This window comes from Desmodus rotundus, chromosome 2 (genome assembly GCF_022682495.2).
Source record: "Desmodus rotundus isolate HL8 chromosome 2, HLdesRot8A.1, whole genome shotgun sequence".
Lineage (NCBI taxonomy): Eukaryota > Metazoa > Chordata > Mammalia > Chiroptera > Phyllostomidae > Desmodus > Desmodus rotundus.
This window is the reverse complement of record NC_071388.1, coordinates 188,384,914-188,408,787: the sequence shown is the minus strand read 5'-3', so window position 1 is coordinate 188,408,787 and position 23,874 is coordinate 188,384,914. Positions and strand designations below refer to the sequence as shown.

Below are 23,874 nucleotides of genomic sequence, written 5' to 3'. Positions count from 1 at the left end.
TCTCGGCATCTCTCTCTTCATATGGATTATTTTCTCTTTTAAAATATGTCAGTATACTTAAGATATATATGAGCAAATCTAACGAGACAGTAGAACAGTTTTCATAGCTCAATGACAGTAGATAAGAAGCAAACCAGCTAAGAAATAGAAGAATATTTAACTTAAATTTTATATTAATGAAAATGTCAGAATTCATCTAGATTCAAAAAACGGGAGAGGAGGGGCTTTCATTTTTAAAAAAAAAATTCTAAAATCTATAACAATTGATAGCATATTTTTATAGTTAAATGTAATCAAAATTTAAATCTCATTTCAATCATTTCTGGTCTAGAAGAAAAGGTGAAATGGTAGAAAAAGGAAACAAATCTCCATTATTCTACCTTTTGCTTAGCAAACAGAAGAGAAGGAAATTTTATCTGCTACTCAAATTTAAGCCCAAGAATACTCTGGTAATCCAGTATTACTAGTTAATCTAGTATGCACTGTGATGAAAAGAAAATGAAAACATTAAAAAGATTAAACTCCATGCATCATCCTGTGTTGAGCCTCATGACCAGTTTTGATGGTGGTTATCCTAGAAGCCAGTAAAAGTATTGTTTTTCATTGTATTAAATTCCTTTAGAGAATAGGAGGTATGTTTGGGGCTGAGTTTATGTATGAATACAATAGCAGTCTTCCCTCCTAAGCCTGTTCCCTGCCCAGTGGTGTTTTCCATCTCGGTGTCTGGTACCATTGCCCATCTGGAGTCATCTTGGCACCTCCATCTCAGTCATTCCCCACCAGGTTCCACTGACTTTCCCTTCCAGGCAGGCATCTTGCCAGTACAGCCTCACTTCACCTCTATTGCAGCTACCCTGCCTCTCACTTGTACTCCTGGAGCATCCTTCTACCTGCTCCTACATGCTCTGTTCCACACACTTTTTTCCAAACTTTACAGTGAACTTTTAAAAACACTGATCTAATTCTGCTCTGCTAGTGCTTAAAGTGGTACTTCTCAAATAAAACCCAAAATCCTGAACTGGCTTACAGGGCCCTATTGATCTACCTTCTGCCTAACTCTCCAGCTTCAAAAAGAGCCATCTGCTTTAGGAGTAGGCTTATCAGCAGTGGGGATACATCTAAAATAACATTGGCTTTGACACAACAGAATTTCTTTCTTTTGTAAATAGGCAGTCCAGGACAGCTTCACAGTCCTTCAGGATTTAAGCTTCTTTGATATTGAGACTTTACTGTCCTCATCACAGAGCTGCTACCTCATGGTCTAAGATAGCTGCTTCAGCTATACCATCACATCTGCATTCCAACCAGAGGGAAAGAAATGGCAAGTCCCCTCCATTCAAGAACATTTTCTGAAGTTACCCTCATTACTCCCACTATGTTTCATTGGTCCCACTATGTCTCATATGTCTCATACCAAGCTGCAAAGAAGACTTATGGACAGCCCTGTACCTAGCTAAAATCCAGGGCATTATTGTTGAATGAAAAGGGAGATATATTTGGGGGGACCACTTAGTCTCTATTATAAGAAGTAAATCCTTATGTCCCAGATTGTGAGTCAAATGTCTGATAAAGAAAAATGAAGAGTTGGGACATAGCATATTATTCATTAGAAATACGGAGGCAGATACTAGAGGAAATGGCTAAAATTATTGAAAGTGGTTGCCTCTGGGAGGCAGGAATGGAGTGGGGCAGGAGACCACATATGTATATTAAGCCTTGCAGTATTATTTAACTTCTTCCAGAAAGAATATGTTCATTTTGATTAAAATTACATTAGAGAATAGTTTTTTAAAGCCTAGGCTGTGTCCAGGGCTGTGAGTATATATGAGGACTGGATGAGTTTTCCCTGCAGAGCCCTGGAGGTTGTGTCTTTATTTCCTACCAGGTATCTGCCACCTGTCTCTCCGCCTTTGGTATTTATGCAAAGGTGATGTTACATGCATGAGTAGTCAGATTTTAGAAGATCGTTAAGAATCAGGTACAAGACATTTGGCCACAGGCAGGTCCTCTATTTTTTCCTATTAAATTAGGGCACCTGGTGTATAAAATACTGATGAGGCATTAAATATCTTTGACTTAGGCATTTTCCTGACCCAGACTGACTGATAATCAACTTGTTCAGGAGCATTTTTCTAATTGGCATCAGCACCCCTCACTTGAAACCCTTTTCATCCTTGGGTGTTTTGTGTCAGGAAGGTAGACGCCATAGTTGTGACCTCCAGGAGGTCACTTAATCAAAAGAAGCAGACACTGAGGCCCGAGTGAGAAGATCTGGAAGGAAATAGAGCCTGAGGTTGTGAAATCCCAGAGGCTGGTGAGAGGATTCTCTATTGATCAAAAAGAAGAAAACAAAATATCTGAATGGAATATCTTGAGACCCGAGAAATGATCACCTATTTTTCATGAGAAATACATCAAATCTTACAATTGCAAACTTTGATGGGTTCTGTTCGTTAAATATTTAGGCCAAGAGGAATTGTTGATAATGAAAGACAAAGGTCAGCAAAGGAAAGCAATCATTGGGCTTGTATTTAATCACTTTTTATTTTCTTAGATCTCAGTCATGTCATTGCCTGGCGTTGGTGCTTACATAACTTAATTAGGAAGTTCGGGCAGCAATGGGAATAGGAGGGCAAAGTGAAAGGGTAATAATAATTTAAACAGATTGCCTGCAGATGTCTGGTATGGATGAGATGAAGCCTGGTAAGGAACTAATCCTAAAAGAAGCTCTTGACATTGATCATTTGTGAAAAGGAGATTTTTTTTTCTTACCCACATACATGGCTTTGTACACCTATGTCTACAAACCTTAAGCGTTGACTGGTACATCTGATCATCAGCTTGTAGAATTACTAACACCAAGCCACTTTGAAAGAGCAGACAATGTTGTTAACTTCAGCAGGAAATGAAAATTTAGTCCTAATATACATGTGAAATTGAATTGTCTGTACCACAAAGCTTTGGAGATTACCCATGCAAAATGAGAAAACTATCTAAATTTAAAATTGTCCGCAGTACAATGAAAAGCAATTTTGCAGACTGCATTTTTACTGCATTGAAATTTGTGAAGAGATTGGCTCTATTAATTTAGACTTAAGCAGAGGCTCTGTATCTTTTAAAAATGGTAAATGAGATGGAAAATGTACTTTAAGGAGAAAAATGAGTTTCTGGAAATGCTGCAGGCAGTCTCCCTGCACCACATCCAAGTCAGCCCTGAGACCAGGCAGCTTCCGGGGGGAGGGCTGTGTGCTGTGACAGGTATTTGGAATAAGGACGTGCAGACAACAGCTCAATTACATACACCATGCTTCATGAGTAGGGTAAGAAGCAGATTGAGTAAGGCCCAAAGCAAAAGTCATTGGCAGCTTTTACAGTGTAGTTCCTAAAGAACCTGGGTTCTCAAAGAGAGAGAAAAAAAAATTTAAGGGGGAATTGAATTTATTTCCCTGCCTAGAATAATGCTGGAGCAGGGGATTTGATTACTCTACCTGCCTTCTCATGAAGACAGATAAAAAAATGAAAATCTATATAAGGAGTTAATTAAATTTTTCATTCCCTAGCCTTTACATTTCTTTAGCTCACAAGAACAAACATATCTTGTTTATTATTAAGTAAATTATCATTTGTTAAATAAGTGACTGTTTATTTGGAACCATTGTTTATGACCTATCATTTAACTATCAAAAAGATTACATTAACACAATAGCCAGGGTGCAACAAAGATTAAAATAAACTTGGATTTAGAGTTCTTAGAGGGTCTTAGACTTTGTATTATTTAGAGTTAATAATGATGAAGAAACAGAACCAGTAAAGTGTTTGCCTGTACCTGGTTCTTAGAGCGGCTCGGTAATCCAGCTGAGTCTAGAGCTAAGGTCATCGGAACTACCAGGTAGTTTACACGTTTGTTACAGTGTATCAAAAAGCAACACTGCTGGGTAGGCACACACCAAAATAATGCAGTCAGCTTCCCTTTTCTCATTTTTACATTATTTTCCTCTTCCTTTTCAGGTATTGCTGTGCTTTACTTACATCTCTATGATGTGTTCGGGGACCCTGCCTACCTGCAGATGGCGCAAGGCTATGTAAAGCAAAGTCTGAACTGCTTGTCCAAGCGCTCCATCACCTTCCTCTGCGGAGATGCGGGCCCGCTGGCAGTGGCCGCCGTGGTGCATCACAAGATGAACAATGAGAAGCAGGCAGAGGATTGCATTACCCGGTAATCACACTTCTCTTTGAGGATTTTTATCTACCTGTTATTATGCATTGATTCCGTGTGTGTTAGCAAAAGAACATTTTAGTGAATTTACTTTCCTCTCAGCAATAAATCTTGGTGCTGTCATTTAATCAATTCTCACATTATTCCTTTGTTGTAGTTAAGGCACAACCATTATAATCTCTATTTTATTACAAGATATAAATGACACTGACACATTCCAGATCAAACATCAGTTTCAGTAACAAACATGAGATCAAAAGCCTAATTATATGATTACTAATCCAAGGTGCTAATCAAGATCAATACTCTGAAAAAATGCAGCTCACTTCCTGTGGGGGGTTGAGAGAGGCCTCCTAAGGGTATACAAACTGATGCAAAACTTCTTTGTTTAAAAACAAATGATATGCAAAGCTAGCTTTGTTTTTAATATAAACCAGGGCAGCCCACTGGAAGCTTGTGAATTGTGAAAAATTACCAAACTTTTGTACTAATAAATTACAATTACTGCTTTACTAGGATTTAGTGAACACCCTTTCCGAATTCTGCTAAGAAATCTGGCTGCCATGCAGTTCTGCATGCATGTGAGGTTCCCACTGAGCATGCTAACACACAGGGAGTTACATTGCCAGCAAAGGTTTGTTTTGTTTAGTTGTTTAGTAGACTTTACTTTTTAGAGTAGTTTTCAATTCACAGTGTAACTGAGAAGGAAGCTATATAGATTCCCCTTATACCCTCTGTTCCCACACATGCACAGCCTCACCACTGTCAATATCCCTGACCAGAGTGGCACAGTGGTTACAATTGATGAACCTACACTGAGACGCCACAGTCACCTGAAGTCCATAGTTCACATTACTAGTTCACTCTTGGTGTTGTACATTCAGTGGGTTGGACACATGTATAACAGCATGTTTTCATCATGGCAGTATCATTCAGAGCAGTTTCACTGCCCTAAAAGTCCTTTGTGCTCTGCCTAGTCATCCCTCTTCCCTCCTGCCTAACCCCTGGCACCCACCGATTTTTCTGCTGTCTCCATAATTTTGCCTTTTCCAGGATATCATGTCTTCGGAATCATGTAGTATCTGTAGCCCTTTCAGATTGGCTTCTTTCACTTAGTAGTATACATTAAGGTTCCTCCATGTCTTTTCATGGCTTGACAGCTCATTTCTTTTTAGTGCTGAATAATATTCCATTGTGTACCAGTTTATTTATTTATTCACCTACTGAAGGACATCTTGGTTGCTTTCAAGTTTTGGCAAATAGAAGCTGCTATAAACATCCATGTGGAAGTTTTTATGTGGATGTAAGTTTCCAACTCCTTTGGAAATGTAACTTTCCAACTCCTTTGGAAATACCAAGGAATATGATTGCTGGATTATATGCCAAGAATATGTTTAGTTTTATAAGAAATTGCCAACCTGTCTTCCAAAGAGGCTCTACCATTTTGCACACCCACTGGCAATGAATGAATGAGAGTTCCTGTTGCTTTTTTAGTTCTAGGATTTTAGTTCTAGGATTGCAATTTTTAGTTCTAGGATTTACATTTGGTTCCTTTTTTCCAATTATTGTGATAAAATACATATAATATCAAGTTTACCATATTAACCATTTTTAAATCTACAGTTCAGTGGAATTAAATACATGCATGATGTTATGCGACCATCACCACCATCTGTCTTCATAGCTCTTTTCATCCTGTAAACCTGAATCCATACCCACCTGCCCCACCCCAGCCCCTGGCAACCTCTGCTCTACTTTCTGTCTCAGAGATTTTTAACTACTCTGAGTATCTCAGTATCTCATATAAGGGGACTCATTCAGTATTTGTCTTTTTGGGACTGGCTTATTTCACTTAGCATGATCATCCATGTCATAGAATACACTCTAACTAGACCTTTTAAGATACGGTTTGTGTTGTGCGTAAAGAAGGAATCAGCCATACTCTTGTTGTTTGAGCACATGTATGCGAATTCTCCCTCCTCCCCCAATTTTTTCGCATACAGTGATATTTTCTTATTGCAACTAACTTTTTCCACTGGAAAATGTAACAAAAGAGGGGATGGAGGAGGATCCAAGGAGCCTTGTGCTCTACCTATAATGATGTGTGACTTGTATTAAATCATTCCTTGAATTGATGTATACTTCTGAATACCTTCTTTTATATGTGCCTGTGATACATCTCTCTGAGATAAGAAATTATCTAGTGCAACTTGAAAACAAAAAGTGTAGTACTAGTGTATTTCAGAGGAAAAAACTATGAACATTCCATTCCAGGACTGGGAAGTATTTAATATAAAATCTGTCAGAAAGCTTGATCAAAATCACAAGTGAAACAAAACTGATTCCTCCAAAAGTTTAATTAACATATGTATCCCTTTTATAGTAATGAACTTAAATGAAACCAGCCAATACAAAAAATGTTTCATACCAATGTAAATTTGAAATACAGAAGCAACCTTTTTATTTGTTTTGCATAGCCAGTTTAAAATCATGAGCCACCTGTCTGCTCTACAGGTTCACAAGAAAGTCTCACTGAGTGAATCACTCTTTAAGTATCATAAAACAAATTGTAGTGGCCCTAATATTTTATTTATAATGCCAGCCTTCTCATATATGTGCAACCAAAGAGCAACCAAAATCATATAGCAAAAAATTGCTATATGAAAAATGTCAGTAGATGTTAATATTTGTAAAATATAAGTAGTGTGTATTTAAACAGATTGGGGAAATTAATTAAACAAAGGTAAATATGTAACTTTACTGTCCGCCCAGAATCTTGAGAGTCTGAAGAGAAACTCTGCTGCCTACCATAGGGAGCAGAATTTGCCAAATTTATCATTTAGAGAGCACTTTGCCCTCACGACATCTTGGGGCCTATTGTTTTAAGAAATAGTGTTTGGGGAATATTACCATATAGTAATATTGCTTTACTTTAAAACATCCTTAAGAGTAAACTACAAGTTTTTTGTACCTTGGTAATAAAGATATTTTCTTTATTTATGTCTTTTTAAAAATTGTATGACATTTTAACAATTTTTTTTTACAGCCAATAGAGTTGTTATTGTTAAAAATACAGAATGTGAGCCCTGGCTGGTGTGACTCAGTGGATTGAGTGTGGGCCTGTGAACCAAAGGGACGCTGGTTCAGTTCCCAGTCAGGGCACGTGCCTGGGTTGTAGGCCAGGTCCCCAGTGGGGGGCATATGAGAGGCAACCACACATTGATGTTTCTCTTCCTCTCTTTCTCCCTGCCTTCCCCTCTCTCTAAAATAAATAAATAAAATATTTAAAATAAAAAATACAAATATAGAATGTGAACTTATGATAGGCAAATACATTGTTTGTGGCCACAGCTTCGATTTTTTATATTTCTGGATTTCATGGCAGAAGATAAAAAAACATATGTTATTTGTAGTTTCACATCATCTCCCTTTGAAGGAAAAATCTATGTCTTTTCAATTCAGTTTCAGTAAGTCCAAAATTAATTGATGTCATTAAGGAAGACTGTAACTGAGGTCTTGTCTCATGGATAACATCTTTCCTATATTTTCTTAACATAGTGGTCTTTCAGACTCATAATTTTCCCTAAGATAAAGGTTCTTAACTTTGGGGGAGGGCTTCCAGAGGTATAGAACACCCCCAGATTGCATTCACACTTTTCTAGGAGGGGTCTGTGACTCCAAACGGAGAGGAAGGGGGAGGGAGAGAGAGAATGAGAATGAATGGGAGAGAGAGCGCGAGAGAAAATGTGCCTGTGTGTTCAGACTGTCCTGCAGTTGGCCTGGGGGGTAGGGAGGGGTAGGGCGGTCAGCAGGGCTAGTTCTTCCTGGAGCCCGATTTGTGTGTAGGTGTCCGTTTTCACCCTTCCTTCTACAGAGACACAGTTGGTGCCTCCACCCAGACAGAGAGCTCTGCCTGTTTGGTACCCAAATAAGTGACTAACCCTGACATACACAGTGCTTTGGGGCCAGTACTCAAAGTGATGAAGAACTTTGGCTTTCTGGTCAGAGAATTTTACCCTCCCTGTTCTGTAGTGTGATGAGTAAGAAAAGAACTTGTTTTTTAAAAAAAGAAGTCAAACTTTTTTTGATGATACAAAGCAAAAAACTCCCCAGTGATACCCTGGGGAAGTACGGCTAAGAGTGGAAAAGAACTACCCTATTTTATATGTCTTTATTCTCCCTTCAGATTGGTTGCTATTAAAATCACCATATTAAAATAAATAAAAGGAGCTGCATGGTGGGCTTCTGGCTTTGTTTTTGGGAACACATAAAATAACCATTATGACTTATAAATGCTGTCATTTCCTCTTTTTATCTTAAGAATATGGCATGTAAAACATGAATTTAAAACTCCTACCTTTAACAGTCATATGACCCAACTAATGGGTTTTAATGATTTGAATTCAAATCCAGAAAAAGGTAGCATATGTACTTACCTTTTTACCCTAAACTGTAAAGCATTGTTTTGAGGAGATGCTATGAACCATACTTTATTTTCAAAGACTTGAAAGGTATTTGCTACCTACTTTGAACTTTCCAAATGTAAAAAAGTTTGGCTGCAAAATAATTGAAATGCTAATTATTGATATATATTGCCACCTAGTGGTAATGCAGGTCATAGTGGTGGCAAATAAAGGAAAGGTGTTTTCTGATACAGTGGTTCAAACATTTTTATTTAGATAAGAACATCATTGGAGTTAATACAGTAATTGTTCTGAGTAACTTCCATAGAGCAGTGTTTGGTTAGTAAATTCATGGTAGTTTATCTCTGAGTATTTCTTTTAATCTCCTTTGCAAAAGTATATCAGAAGTGCTTTTTTATGTCTAAATTTTATATAGTTTGATACATTTACATTAAAACTTGATTTAAAAATTCTCATCAAGATTCCGAAACATTCATTCTATTCACTACAACACAAGAGTTTGTATCTAGTAAACCGATTTTATTTTCTTAAGATCTCAATGTTACTGACCTGCCAGTTGGACATTTAAAAAAATAATTTTTCATAAATGTCTTTGAGTTCTTTAAAAACATTAGGAGTGTGTGTGTGTGACGCTCAAATGGAAAACAAAATGCCCGTAATCCCACCATGCAGATGACCCTGTTGACTTTGCGGGGAACGTCAGGGTATTACAAGAAAATTAAAAACAGTCTCTCACCACTGTGTTCCTATTCCTAAGACAGCACTACTCGTTCCACTGTGAGTTTAATGCCTGCATTTGTAGGGAAAAAAAAGTGCACGAGCCATCATTTTCATACTTAACCATTTTGAAGTACAAGCAAAATAGAGACAGACTCTGAGACAGACAGCAGGCTGACAGCTGGGCGGGGGGAGAAGGACTGAGCAGAAAGGAAAAAGGACTCATGGCCATGGACAATAGTGTGGTGATGGGGGGGCGGTATGAGGGGACTTAATGGTAATGGAAAAAATATAATAAAAACATTAAAATAATATATAATGAAATACCTGTGTGTTTTTCAAACGTACCATTCTTTTAGTATATACTACTACTTAATTCCTTTCAAATTACCATAAGCATGTATTTTTCTTCTCAGGCTCATCCACCTAAATAAGATTGATCCTCATGTTCCAAATGAAATACTCTATGGACGAGTGGGATACATCTACGCTCTTCTCTTTGTGAATAAGAACTTCGGAGTGGAAAAGATTCCTCAAAGCCATATTCAGCAGGTATCATGTCTTTGTGCTTTTGCAGCCTTTTCAGGGTTCCACTTACCGTCTGCCTGAACTGTTGGTTTTATTTCTCCAGTTAGCTATCCTACGTAGCTGGAAGTTGTATATTGACCTCTGAAGGTCAGGCTTGATCAGAGGACCAATAGCTTCATGCTGAGTGCTGTTGGAAACACTGCAGAGAGTGACTCAATAAGAAGTTCCGCCATTGGCGAGTTTAGAGGCCCTTTCTGAGAAGACAGGCCAGTTGCACCTTGCAGGTGCAGGTGTCTCCTTTGGTGCCTGAAGCAGTTAGGCTTTCCGTTGGCAAGTGAATTCTTGCAAGCTCTAGTGAGAAGAGTTTGAGATCTTCCATATCCTCCCCTTTTTAGACAGAATATAGTCACACACACTTCTCTTAAGTGCTGAATAAGCTGTGCCCTTCCATGGCCTAAGGTGGTATCTAATTCACCATGTTCCCCAGTATCCGTGCAAAAAGGTCCTTACCTCCACCAACAGGGTTTTTACTCTAATTTTCTCATTTTTTGGTTGATTTTCTCCCTGTAGATTTGTGAAACAGTCTTAACATCTGGAGAGAACCTAGCTAGAAAAAGAAACTTCACAGCAAAGACTCCACTGATGTATGAATGGTACCAAGAATATTATGTGGGGGCTGCTCATGGCCTGGCAGGAATTTATTACTTCCTGATGCAGGTAAGAGGTGATGATGGTGAGACTGCAGCCGGTGCTCCTGCCTTTACTATGTAGGGCGGAAGACAGGGGCCCCAGCTCCATGTTTTCATTCTGTCAACTACCGAATTCCTCTCCTTGTAATTGCTGGCCTAGACAAGCAAGAGGAATACTTGCCAAGGTGCATTTGAAGTGTATCAATACAAAAGGCACTGTGCTTTGAAATGACGTTTGGTTTGGGGATGACCACACTTGCCTACCTAGGTCCACTTGTCCTGACTGAAGTGTTCTGACCCGTACTTCTGTATGAAGTGCCTTCTGCTCTGCTCTTCTCTTTCAGCAGATGCCTTAAATTAAGAATATTATTTCACATTGTAAGGCACAGCCCAATGAAATAAATTCCAGAGGTAAGAACAAAATCAATTAAAAAAAAACGAGCATATGTTGCCTGAGGCTCACATAGAGAGCAAGCTAAGGAGCCTTTCGGATGGATTTTGTGTAACTTACCCAAGAAATAGCTGAATAGGCTTTGTTCAACAGTTCTTCAGATCTAATGCTATTGGGGAACATCCGCCAAAGTCAGATCGACTAAGGACAAGTAGAATGTACTGCAGCCAGCGTAATCTGAGAGGGGAGGTCAGAAGAGCACTTCTCTTGGGAGCATCGTTTCCGGGGGCTTATTTAGCTCTCTTTAAGGAGAAATTGGCACTTGTGAATAAGAATTTATGATGAAAGGAAATTGATTTTTAATGGTACAAAGGTGTCCCCCTCACCTTCCCAAAGTACAATGTGGCATAAAGAAAAGCGTTTCATTAATATGTTCAACATGAGTGCTTAGACGTACATACTACTCGCTGGTTGAGTAGCTGGCTGTAATAATGCAAAGTCAATGTCAGACCTGCCCTCTTCCCATAACTAAACAATGACAGTGATGCTGGGAAACTCAAGGTTATTATTGCTTTTAAATGCGGAGTCACACTTTGAGGGTTAGTGGTTATGGGAGACCACTGTTGTATTTCTTCTACACTTCCCAGTTAAAAATTTTATAATTAGGGATTTAAGTAGTTTAGGTTTAAGTTTCCTTATTTCTGACATATACCCTCACTGGCTCTCTCTATTTCCAGAAATAAATACATATTTTCAAAAGTTTTCAGGAAAAGAAAGTTCCGTCTCTTGAAGTTTTAAGATGAGTTAGAGTCACACATGTCAGTGACTGAACAACAACATGACCGTTCTATTTTTTAACTTTTATTTTATTTTTGTTATTTATTTATTTGTTCATTTGTTTATTTATAGAGGAAGGGAGGGAGAAAGAGAGAGAGAAACATCGATTGGTTGCCTCTTGCATGCGCTTCATCCACAGGCCAAACTTGCAGCCTAGGCATGTGCCCTGACTGGAAATCAAACCAGGGACCTTTTACTTTGTGGGATGATGCCCCTTGAGCCACACCAGTCGGGCAACCACATGACCTTTCATTGAAGTAGATCAACAGGAGCATCTTACCCTCTGCCTCGTTTTGTCCTCTGTAGCAGGAAATCTGGAAACCCAAGTTCTGAGTTTTCCATTGTCAGATCATTATGTTTTAAATTATTTTATTTTTAATCCTAAAAATTCATTCCAGGAGGTGCCTATGTATTAGCATAAAGCAAAATATTTTTGGCCATGTTGGAAAATTCCTGCAAGTTTGAGGAGAATCCACTCATTCTACATTAGCATTTTATACTGAGCTGGAACAATAATCTTTGGATAAAGGGAAATCTACACATGCCTTAAAGCACTTAGTGCACGTTCAGTATCTGAGAAAACCTTATTGTAAGTATGGCCTAGTTCCTGCCACCACAGCCTTCTGCCTGTGCTACACACCACTGCCCCCCCCCCAAATTCACCCCCAGCGGGGCAAAGACAACACTTATGTCTTATGTCAATGTCTCTTATAAATCTGTACATTGTTGTATCAAAATCATCCTGCATAAGTACCAGTTCCAAATCCCCCGCAGAAAGGCTTGATCTGGAATCACACAGCAGTTTGGAATCTAGATTCCCAGTCTTCTAACTTGTTAGTATCCACTTCCACTGGAAACATCTAAATGCAAAAATGAAAGTTGTGGTTGGTTTGTCTCTGGATCTCTTTCTGGGCTTCAATGTATGCATAAGGTGTTAAATTTCTCTTAACACTCACTTTCTCAAGAATTGACTTAGGAAAATTACTTATATGTTTGTAGATAACAAATACTGAAAAATAATATGGGCATACGGCCCAGGAGTTAACTGATAGTGTAGTTTTAGTTTGTTCCAGTAGGTGAAATAATTGCGTTGACTCCAAAACTTCTGAATGACTTCCAGGACCTTTTGGTCATGTTTTCTCTATGGTTTAAAACTCATTCCTGCAGCTCAGGAAGATCCATTTGCTCCAGCAGAACCAATAACCCCCTTTCTCATTTTCAGCCCTGCCTTCAAGTGAGCCACGCAAAGCTGCACAGCCTGGTGAAGCCCAGCGTAGACTATGTCTGCCAGCTGAAGTTCCCTTCTGGCAATTTCCCCCCCTGTGTGGGCGACACTCGCGACCTGCTGGTCCACTGGTGCCACGGTTCCCCGGGGGTAATCTACATGCTCATCCAGGCCTACAAGGTGCTGTGAACGTTCTCGCTTTAGAAATAAATAGGAAAATACAAAATTCTATCAGTTAAAATTAGTTTTATGCATAACCCTTAAAAGAGCAATAGATAAATCCCTTGTTAGACCTAAGATCACTTCTGCTAAATGGAGTATAATTCATCCTCACAGTGTGCATCTGTACCAGAGCAGCCCCTGTTTCCCAGGGCAGGAGGCTCTCTCGCTGACAAGTAGAGCAGCCAAGATCATAGCGTCAGTGGCGGAACTCAGTTAAAAAGCAGAAGGAATCCACCTCGCACATTGCTGGTTGGCGTGTACAGTGGTGCAGCTGCTGTAGAAAATGGTTTGGCAGTTTCTCAAAAAATTAAACTTATAATCAACATATGATCCAGCAATTCTACTCCTAGGTATTTACCCAAAAGAATTAAAATCAAGGCTCCAAACAGACACTGTATACCAGTGTTCCACAGCAGCATTATTCACTATTGGATGAATGGATAGACAAGTTGTGCTGTGTACCTACAATGGATTAGTATTCAGCCATATGAGAGAATGAAGTTCTGATCCGTACTATACAGTATGCATGTATGAACACGGATAACATTATAAGTGAAATAAACCAGATTCAAAAGGACAAATACTGTATGATTCTACTTAAATGAGGTTGTGGTTAATACGAGGTATCTAGAATAGGCAAACTCAAACAGAAAGAAAATAGAAGTTACCTGGAGCTGGGTAACTTCTGTTTTACCCGGGGAGGGTGGGTGCAGGTTTAACACTTAACGCATACAGAGTTGCAGTTTGAAAATACTAGTGATGGTTATACAACAGGTGAGTGTAATTAATGCCATGGAATTGTGTATTTTAAGTGATAAAAATGGTAACTTTTATGCATATTTTACCATAATAAAAAATGCCACTATCACTTCTAAAAAGCGTGCTGTAGTAAAGATACAACCAAGATATCTATGTCTGTTGGTTCCAAACCTACATATTACACATCCACAGACTGGCATCTCATCGTTAAATAAGCTTTTAGTGTGTCAGATTTTACTTTTAGAAACTCGGAAGATCTTTTAAAACTGGCTTGCTCTATTTTTAAGGACACTTAGTTTGCAATGAGAGAGCTAAAATGTCTACTCAGAATATTCCTCAAGTCTTCGATCAAGAGATTGGAGTCCACAAAAGATTGTAAAGGTGTATCTCATTTTTCTGACACAGTACAGTGTTTGATAACCAAATCAGTTTTTATAATCAATTTTATAAAGAGTTTCTCCTTCAATAGGTAAAGAAACTTCCTTAGAGTGAAGGGCATCATTGTTACCCAAGAAGATAGCATGCGTTCTTTGGAAAGTGTCTAATAGCATTTCAAGAATAATGCACTTCACCTATAATACCCATATATACAAACACACTTAAACATAGAACTTAGACCATGCAAACAAGGTCATCTCCCGTTATTAAAAAAAAAAGCTAGTGAGGTTTTGTAATTTGTCCCCACTGGTGTAACACATCTCTGTGGCTCTAAATCCCTTTTCCTTTCTTGCCATGCCATTTCCCTCTCTCCTCCCTTCCCCCATCTCCTTCTCTCCTCCCTTCCCCCATTTCCCTCTCTCCTCCCTTCCCCCATCTCCTTCTCTCCTCCCTTCCCCCATCTCCTTCTCTCCTCCCTTCCCCCATCTCCTTCTCTCCTCCCTTCCCCCATCTCCCTCTCTCCTCCCTTCCCCCATCTCCCCTCCATTCCTATCAGGGAGGAATATCAATGGAATTTTCTTTCACGCCCTTTAAAATAAAACTACATCCCTTGATTCTGCAGGTGTTCAGAGAGGAACGATATCTCAATGACGCCGATCAGTGTGCTGATGTGATCTGGAAGCACGGGCTGCTGAAGAAGGGGTACGGGCTGTGCCACGGCACCGCGGGCAATGCCTACGCCTTCCTGGCGCTGTACAACCTCACGCAGGACATGAAGTACCTGTATAGGGCCTGCAAGGTAGGAGCCACAACTGACAAAAAGAAAGCACTTCCCCTCTCCCGGAGGCTGTAGAAAGGTTTCTGGTTAACCCGAATTCATTCATTCATTTGTTAAATGATGTCTATAGGACAGGCACACACAATTATTATTGAAAAAAAACCTTCAAAACCATTCAGTGGAATTAGCTTTCTTTTAAAAGGACATAATTCTACTCAACAGCATTTATGGGAGAAAGAAAAATGGAGGGTGGCTTTATTCCTTTGTTTCTTCTATGCTAACCTTGGAGACACGTGACTCAGACAGCTCACTAAGTTCCCTCGGTGTTTCGTACTTTCTTTCAGGCTCTCTGTTTCTCTGCATTAACCCCTTTTCTCTGCCTTGAAGAGAGTGTTTGACTTTTTAGGATAATTCTTAGGAACAGTCTCTGTCAACATTTGGGGGTCTTTGGAAGAAATCACAACAGTAATTTAACGTGGTCTCCATTTCAGTTTGCGGAATGGTGCTTAGATTACGGAGAACACGGATGCAGAACACCAGACACCCCCTTCTCCCTCTTCGAAGGTATTTTCACCCGTTACTCGCCTTCAGCACCTACTTCTCTGCTTGGTAGTTAATGTATTTAAATTGGAGCTTTATCAACAAATTAATTTTAAATCATTTCTTACACTACTTCCTTGTTTCCTGATACAACAACTCAACACTAAAAGTCAGTTAGCACATGGACTACCACAGACCTAATACTATGGTCATAATGGGGACCGGCATTATGGAGCCAGGCACGTGCTGGTCATGTTGCAGGAGTCGTCGTAAATCGTCTCAGCAAAAACATACAGGCGTTATCGTCATGTCACAGATGAGAAGACTGAGGCTCAGACCAGTGAGTGGCCCATGGGGCTCACACGGGGTAAATGGCAGGCTGTGCCTTGAACTTGTCTGGCTCCACTCTCCTCCTGTCTTCCACCTGGATGAAGTAGCTGAACACCTCAGTAGTGTTCTCCTCTAATAATTAACTGCAGTGAATGTAAATACAGATAGATGCCCACTTCATTTAAATCATTGCCATTAATATTGTAATGTTGATAGTGCAAAGTAAAGCCACTCTCGAAGATGGAGTCGTTGGCGTACTAACGTTGGCCTCTTTCTCTTCCTTCAGGAATGGCTGGAACAATATACTTCCTGGCTGACCTCCTGGTGCCCTCCAAAGCCAGGTTTCCTGCGTTTGAACTGTAGAGGGAAGCCTGCCCGCTGCCCCGCACTGCAGGGCCCTGTCTGTGTATCGACCCTGAGCTAAGTGCTGGCATTGCCTTTCAAGGAAACAGCCAGACTGTGTGCTTCATTAGTTGATTTTTTGTCATAATGTGTCTTTAGTTCACTCCCTTTTCTTTATCATTTACTTTTATTTTAAAATATCCCAGGAAATCTTTTAACTTAAACTTCACTTTCTTCCAAAAAGGAAGTTGGGCCATATAGACGATATTTTGAGGGCATATGTGTATATACATTTTACCAGTTGGAGGAAACCTTACTCTTATTTAAGCTTCTGAATATAACTGTCTGTTACTGTTCTAAACATGTTTAAAAGAAACTAACTGTAGGTAAACGAAGATGACTATATGGTGTTGTGGGGCACTGCCCTCTACCTCCGCTCTTAGTGTTCTCCCTCCAACAGGACAGTTTTATCACTGCTTTTCTCTGTGGTTGATTATGAAGGGGACAAAAATATAACTCTGTGCTTCCAGGACAAAAATTGCAGGAGTTACAAACTAGTTTAGGGACCTAAACGCCATTGTTTAAATTCACAATGCTTATTTAAACTGGAGAGAAACATATTTTGAAATTTGCCTCTTTCTTTAGTAAAGCATCCGGGCTGTAGCCAACATTTTCATCAAAAATTTCTAAAATGCAGTGGTTGTTGTGAAGATTCTGATTTGATGTTTAGTTCTAGATAAGCTAACAATAAGTTTATTGTTTATTCTAAAATAAGCTAGTGTGTTTTGTATCTATTTATTCAAACTTGCTTGTTCTCTAGAATTAGAATAAGATCAGGAAACCAGTGTTCTGGGCGTGGCTGTGTCGTAACTGAGGAGCTGCGTCCACCCTGTCCGACTGACCGAAACTCTGACTTGTGTTTACTTAGTTGGCAGTGACTCCGCCCTAGTGCTGGCTGTTTGGGGCAAGCCATGTTGCCCTTCCTAGCGCTCCGTCTGGACACTGGCCTCTTCACTAGGTAATGCAGCACTCTGCTTCTGTTTAAAAGGAGGGAGTGTGCTATGTATATAGCCATTAACTTGAGGGGAAAAAACACTAAGCATTTGATGGAAACCAGTGATCATGCTTAGAACAAATGGGTCCTGCCTCTTTGCATGTTGGGCTTAACATTCATCAGTTCCGGAGCCCTCAGATTTGGGTGTTTATATAGTAGAAGTAGAATGCCTGGCACTTCAAATCTGTACAAATATTTGGAGTCATCAGCTTCTATTCCTCCTCATTCCATCACTTCCTTTCCCAGGCTGGTTTTGTTTTTCTACATTTTGACTGACTTTAGAACATTTTGCAGCTTTAGAAAAAACAGGATCTAAGAATGTTAAATGCGTCCATCCCACGGCTCCCTCCGTCCTGAGAACATGCTGTTTTGTCCTGGAGCTTTTGAAGCAGACCCTCACCAAGTGTGTGCTGGTCCCTGTGGGTCCAGTCCCCTGTTACTTTCCACTTAGCACCAAATAGCAGATATTATTGGAAATTGTCTGACCCTTTAAAGGCTCCCAACCATAGATCTAAAACAACAGCCCACTGCTCAAATCCTCGGATTAGCTTGTCCTCTGTGACCTGTGCTGGGCGGACAGCCTTGTGCCTCAGGTTTCCGCAGTGCTGCTGACGGGCTGTGTGTGAGCTCTGCCTTTCTCCAGATCAGTGGTGTCAGCATTCACTGTGAAGCTAATCTGCCTTCGGCTGGGTGTGCAACTTGAAAGAATAAAGCCCATTTGGTTTAGTTAAATGTCTTACCGTCCTGTGCAATTAGAGTTACTAAGGGAAACAGAATAAAACACATTTTCTCCCAGCCCGAGACTTGATCACATTGCTTCTCCAAATGCCTTGATTAATTTAACCCAGGAAGACTTCAAGACAGAACATTTTGAATAAGATTCTTGTTAATACTTAAAATTACAGTCTGGCTCCTTTTATCCATCATCAAATTTATCAATACAAACACATTTCAGGTACCACATCTTGAGGAGGAGGGTGCTTTTAGGACTTATAAAACTGACAGAATTGATATGTGCCTTTTTTTTTTATGCTTAAGAGCAAAGAAATTTGATAGTATTTTAAACTTGGGCAAATGCCCAACTAAGACCACTACCCTAACACCATGCTAGAAACTGGAAGAAAATTTTACACTAATTAGTTTTAAAAGGAAGAGGAATCATTTCCTTTGTATTTCTGTTACATCATTTCCCCCTGTACATTTTTGGTTTTGGTAAAAATAACCTTCCCAAAAGTTGCCTCCCAGAAAGCTCAATAGTGTCTCTTGCGTCCATGAAAAGCCTAGAGTCAAACCGTAAGAGCCTGCTGCAGAGTGTTCATTTATTCTGTCTGTGTTTCTGTTCCTGCAGTGATGGGAAGTTGCAGTAGGTAACTCTCCATCGTGGAAAAATGTTAACATCATCATAACTACTGTCATCAACCCCATCGGGCTTTGGTTTCATACAAGTTGTCAGTCTTTAACCTTCAGCATCATGTCTCCCTTTTCATCATTAATATCAGTTCCAGTTATTTGGCAACAGATGCCTTCATTGGAGATGGGAGTGTTGGGTAAAAGCAGATCCAAGGCTGTTTTCTCTCCTTACTACCACTTCCCTATGTAAATGAGTGGACAGAGATCCTCTGCTCCTATGTCCTCAGGTTCATTTCTGTCTGATCTTATGATGCCCTGCCTTCTACTAGCTGACTTTGAAATGCAAAATGTGAAGAGTGGACATTTATTCATCTACTCCTTTGGCTACTAGAACTCACCTGTTGTCCTTGTTACTCATACTGAATTGATTCCCCTTCTGCTTCCCAGAAAAGGTCAGAGCTCCCCATTTCTGTATCGCTAAGCTGTAGAGCTGTTTCTCCACGACAGGTATAAAACAAATTGTTTGGGGTATTCAGGGAACTCACCCCAGTGGTATATTGCCATTTATTGGGAAGGGCTGGGATATATATTTCTATGTTCTGTAAAGGATTTAACTTACTGGTTCTCAATAAAATTTTATTAAGACTATATATAGTCTTGTGTTTTTTTGTTTGCTTTGGTTTAAAGGATGGCTTTTTCTCAATACATGCATTCCCTAGTGTTTGTGTCTGACTTTTCCTTCATTGTTGGTCAGACAATATTTGCAATACTTTTTGAAAATAGAGATGTATTAGAGGAAAATATTTTTAATCCGATCATTATAGAATTAGGAAGAATCTGCAAGGCTTCAAGCAGAGCAGTGTGTAATACACATGAGAATCCACCCCGTGGTTAATAACTAAAGGCCTAATTCTAGAAACTGATTTCCCAGCTGACTAGTTCTGAAAGGAACTTGGAATAGAGGGAGAGGTGAAATGTGGCATAATTATAAAGTATACATGCGGAGGTTGGAAAGGAGTTCTGCTGAATCACCTGGTGTGACTTGGAATCACTCACTTCCATGACATAGCAATGTAGTGTCACTTAGCACAACAGAGATCTGCCAAATTATAATAATTGTTTTCCTTCCTGACTTAGATTTTGTCATTGGGTGCATATGATTAAAATGTCCTTGATACCCCTGGTCTATTGTCTGAATGACTCGTAATACTAAAGATAAATTCACATTTTGATTCCACGTCTTTCACTGAATGAAGGTATAGATGGTAGTGGTATTACATCATTAGATGTGGGCAGAGGGTGGAGAGGACAGTGCCTTGCAGAGGCCGCCCGGAGGCTCTGAAGTGACGCTCGGTGCGTTCCCACTGCTCTCCACGAGCTCACAGTTCAACTGGTGAGGCCAGCTGGCGCTGTTCCGCGCTTTACCACTCTCTGGCTCGTCTTCCTACCAGGACAATAATGATGACAAGCACGTTAAGTTGCACCACAGTTGTAATTTCATGAACAAACAAAACCTAAAGAAGTAATTTGTCTCCTGCAATTTAGCAATGGTAGTAGTTTGATTTTCCCCCCTAACTTTGCATTACAGAAGACCTTCACCTCCTTCCTTCTCCTCATACACCCTGAATAGAATAATAACATTCGTGTCATTTCTTTTCCCTGGATAGTTCCCACTGTGGAGCCAGTGTTATTAAAAGTCTCAGGAATTCTCCACTCCGGTAAGCGTTATTTAAACTAAGAAGAGCCTAACAGTCAGTCCTTTGATAATTTGCTTGCTCATTCTGTTCCTCATCCAGACTCGCCCTCTTCCTTCTAAAGCTGAGGGTCAATACACAAAGCGAGAGAACCTTGGCTTCTTTACAATGGAGAACACGTTGGCTTTGTCGGGCCCATTATGTAAACTACTGAAACACTGTTTTCCAGAAGCCTGTGCGAGTGCATCCTTGGGGACTTATTTGACAATTTTGTGAGTAATGAGAGAAAGCAGCAAACACAATAAACCAAGAGGTGAAATAATGAGAACAGAGAAATGGATTTTAGCAGCACCACTGCTCATAGTGAAGCAGTTAATTCCACATCTCTGCATTATGTTAACCTCTCAACCACATGCAAATTACAACCCTGGTGACATTAAATCTGCAGCTAGTGTTCTATCTATCGCTCTACAAATAAGTATTAGAGAAAGCATTTGTGAGGTCCATGGTCATTATGCAGGGAAAGGCAAAATTCTGGATAAACCCATGTGTAAAGTAGTGTCACAGCTGCCTAATTTCTCTGATGGAGTTGGGATATTAAGAAAGGCATTTGTCACCCACACACCCCCACCCCCAAATCCTGATGTGGCTCGCTGTGAAAGGTTAACACTGACGTCTCAGGATTCGACATTCAGGGATGAACGCGCACCCCCTTGCCGGTACGATCCAAACTTCTGGCCCTGTCTGTGTGGCTGCAGACACACCATGTTTTTGAATCATGCCGTGGGCAGTGCTTTCCAACCACTGCACGCCTCAATTCACTGAACACACGCATGTTTGTGTGCAAGGTGCCGGGTGGGTTTGGGACACTGTGCTTGAACAGACTTCCCCACGCTGACCACTCACCGTCTGGTGAAGAAGACTGACTATGAGACGAGCAGTTGCAAGGAAGTGTATTCTAACCTTCCTGTTAACCACCCCCTGCTCTCTGTTCCTGCAACCAAAGGCTAGTTTCAAGAGTGCCCAGGACTTGTGTCCAGTTTTCCCAAAGCAGGACCTGTGCTTTGGGGCTGTATTTGGAGATATTGGAGTTTATAGTCCTGCATGGAGAAGACACGTAAAAAGCCACTCAGCCAGCCCAGAAGTGCTGAGAGTTCTTCCAGTCGGGCCACAGTAGACATGGGTGAGGTGGAGGGAAATTTGAGGACAAAACATCACTTGCTCCCCACGTTATTTCCACTCAGTTAGTTGACTTCTCAAAAACTCCGACCATTAGCATTATTAATGACTTGGGGTAAGTTCATTTCCTTCAGGAATCCTGTTCAAATGCAAATGTTTTGGAAGAATAGTTCAATCTGCTTGCTATTAGTAATTTATCTGAAGAACTTCAACCCAAACAATATGAACTGCTGCTAGAATATCCTAAGTACAGCATCTAGCAAATCCTAGGAAAAGATAATACCTGCCTCACAAAAGACTTTAAATCTGGAGATAAGTATGAACAAGTAATTTCAATATGATATGGAACCTCACCGGGACCGGCTTTGGGTGGGTAATGGAAGAAGAAAGATGGAAGTGTGTGAGTTTAAAAAACAAAAACATTGAGGTTAGCGCTTCTCAATCACGTGAGCATCCAGACCACCTGGGGTCTTACAGCACTGATTCTAAAATGCTGGTGCAGTGGGGCCTGAGAGACTGCGTTTGGAACAAGCTCCCAGACAACGCCCATGCTGTTGTCCACAGATCTTACTGTAGGTCTGATGGGACCAGATAACCCAGCACTGGAATCCTGACTCAGGAGAGGAGAAGGATGGAGGGTCTGGAGCTGGCGGATAAAGTTGGAAGGATCAACTTTCAACCATTGGTGTGAATCAGAGCAAAGCACAACAGAGCTTGAATGACTGGTCTGGGTTCTGATGAGACACAGTTCCACAGGATGTCAAGGGACGTGGCCTTGAGGTGATGCCTTTTCTGTGGTAGTGATTGTAGCAAGTGAAAGAAATGGCCTTGCAGCAACTATGTATTTATAATTTTAATGGGAAAATTACCAAGGATTTAGAAACTTTTTTACCCAATGAGTCATATGCTTCTGATAATATGAGAATCATATGGAATATATCTATACTAAAGAGTTAATTTGAGTCATCTGGAATCATGAAGGCTTCTATGAGGAAAATTAGACCCTCTGCCCCTTCTTTGGAATTTATAAGGAGACATCGCATTATTAGCCAGCCAACTTTTTAAAGGTTTTTTAAAACCCAAAAGCAGATCAATCTCATTCTTTTTTCCGTATTTTTTCTTAGCATGTTCCAAGTAATAAATGCACACTAGCAGTGTCATTTTTCCTAACTGCCATCATCTATTGGCCGTGTTTCCTAAATGAGAATTTCATAAAGTGACACGGGTCTGTGGTATCTCAGAGGTCATTTATCCGGGGACGCATCAGTGCCTACAACAGGACTGACCCAGGAAGCTTGACACTTCATTGGAAATAGGAAAAACCCATTAGTTCTTCTAAATTGAAAGGCTGATATGAATGTGGTCCTACTCCTGTTCTCGTAAGTGCTGAGTGCTCTGTACTAGGAATCCATCCACATTTAAATGGCTCACATAACCAAAGCATTTTCTGCCTCTTCTAACAGTGAATACATAGCATGTGCTATTTTACATTTTACAAGTTCTCACCTGCCCAGTTAAACACTGAGTGAGTTGCATTCACATTTTATTAAAATGCATTAAAAGATCATCTTGTAGGTCTGACTTTCATGGTCCTTTCTTCTGTTTTCTTTTAAAAAGCCCATTTAATGGTATCATCTTTCCTACCACTCATGCCTGTAAGTTGGCCCTTCACCTGAATTTCCTAACTCAGTTACCAACTGCCTGGGCTCTCAAGCCAATAAGGCGAATTAACATTCTCAGTCTGTGGTTCTCAAAGTGCAGTTTCTGGAGCAGTGACGTGACTTAGCATGACTTGGGACTTGTTAGAAACGCAAAATCTAGGGCCCACTCAGGATCTACTAAGGCAGAACTTCTGGCGGTGGGAGGCAGCAATCTGCTTTAGTGGTTCCTCCCAATGATTCAGAACATAGTCAAGCTTGAGACCCACTAAACTAAATGAAGAAAAATTAATTTGAATAAAAATAGGTTAACGTGATACGTTCTGTAGGCACTTAATTTACAATTTGCTCTTTTCTTGTTGTATTTTAGAATGCACGCAGACACGTATTTGTAGGCCGATGAAAAATCCCTAGTACAGAGTAAATCCATGCATCACCTAACGGAGAAAATGAAGCCGCTCAGGTTTATTTCCTCCACAAAGATGTTCTTGGAACAACAGGTACATCACCACATCTTGCTGCGGTAAGAGGAGGCCCCATGGATAGAATACTTTCTGAAATAA

At 40.2% G+C, this 23,874-nt stretch overlaps 1 protein-coding gene across 2 annotated transcripts in view; it reads left to right on the top strand.

Moving 5' to 3' along the window:
- Nucleotides 1-19,428, top strand: part of LANCL1 (LanC like glutathione S-transferase 1) — a 34,807-nt gene extending 15,379 nt beyond the window's left edge. For both annotated transcript variants that reach the window (XM_053919035.1, XM_053919033.1), the window contains exons 4-10: nt 4,009-4,216; nt 9,774-9,909; nt 10,456-10,602; nt 13,025-13,207; nt 15,009-15,185; nt 15,656-15,728; nt 16,321-19,428. In XM_053919035.1, coding sequence (XP_053775010.1) covers nt 4,009-4,216; nt 9,774-9,909; nt 10,456-10,602; nt 13,025-13,207; nt 15,009-15,185; nt 15,656-15,728; nt 16,321-16,397 — 1,001 coding nt within the window. In that variant the 3' untranslated portion in view covers nt 16,398-19,428. The remainder of the gene's footprint in view (nt 1-4,008; nt 4,217-9,773; nt 9,910-10,455; nt 10,603-13,024; nt 13,208-15,008; nt 15,186-15,655; nt 15,729-16,320) is intronic.
- Nucleotides 19,429-23,874: the final 4,446 nt, after the last annotated feature.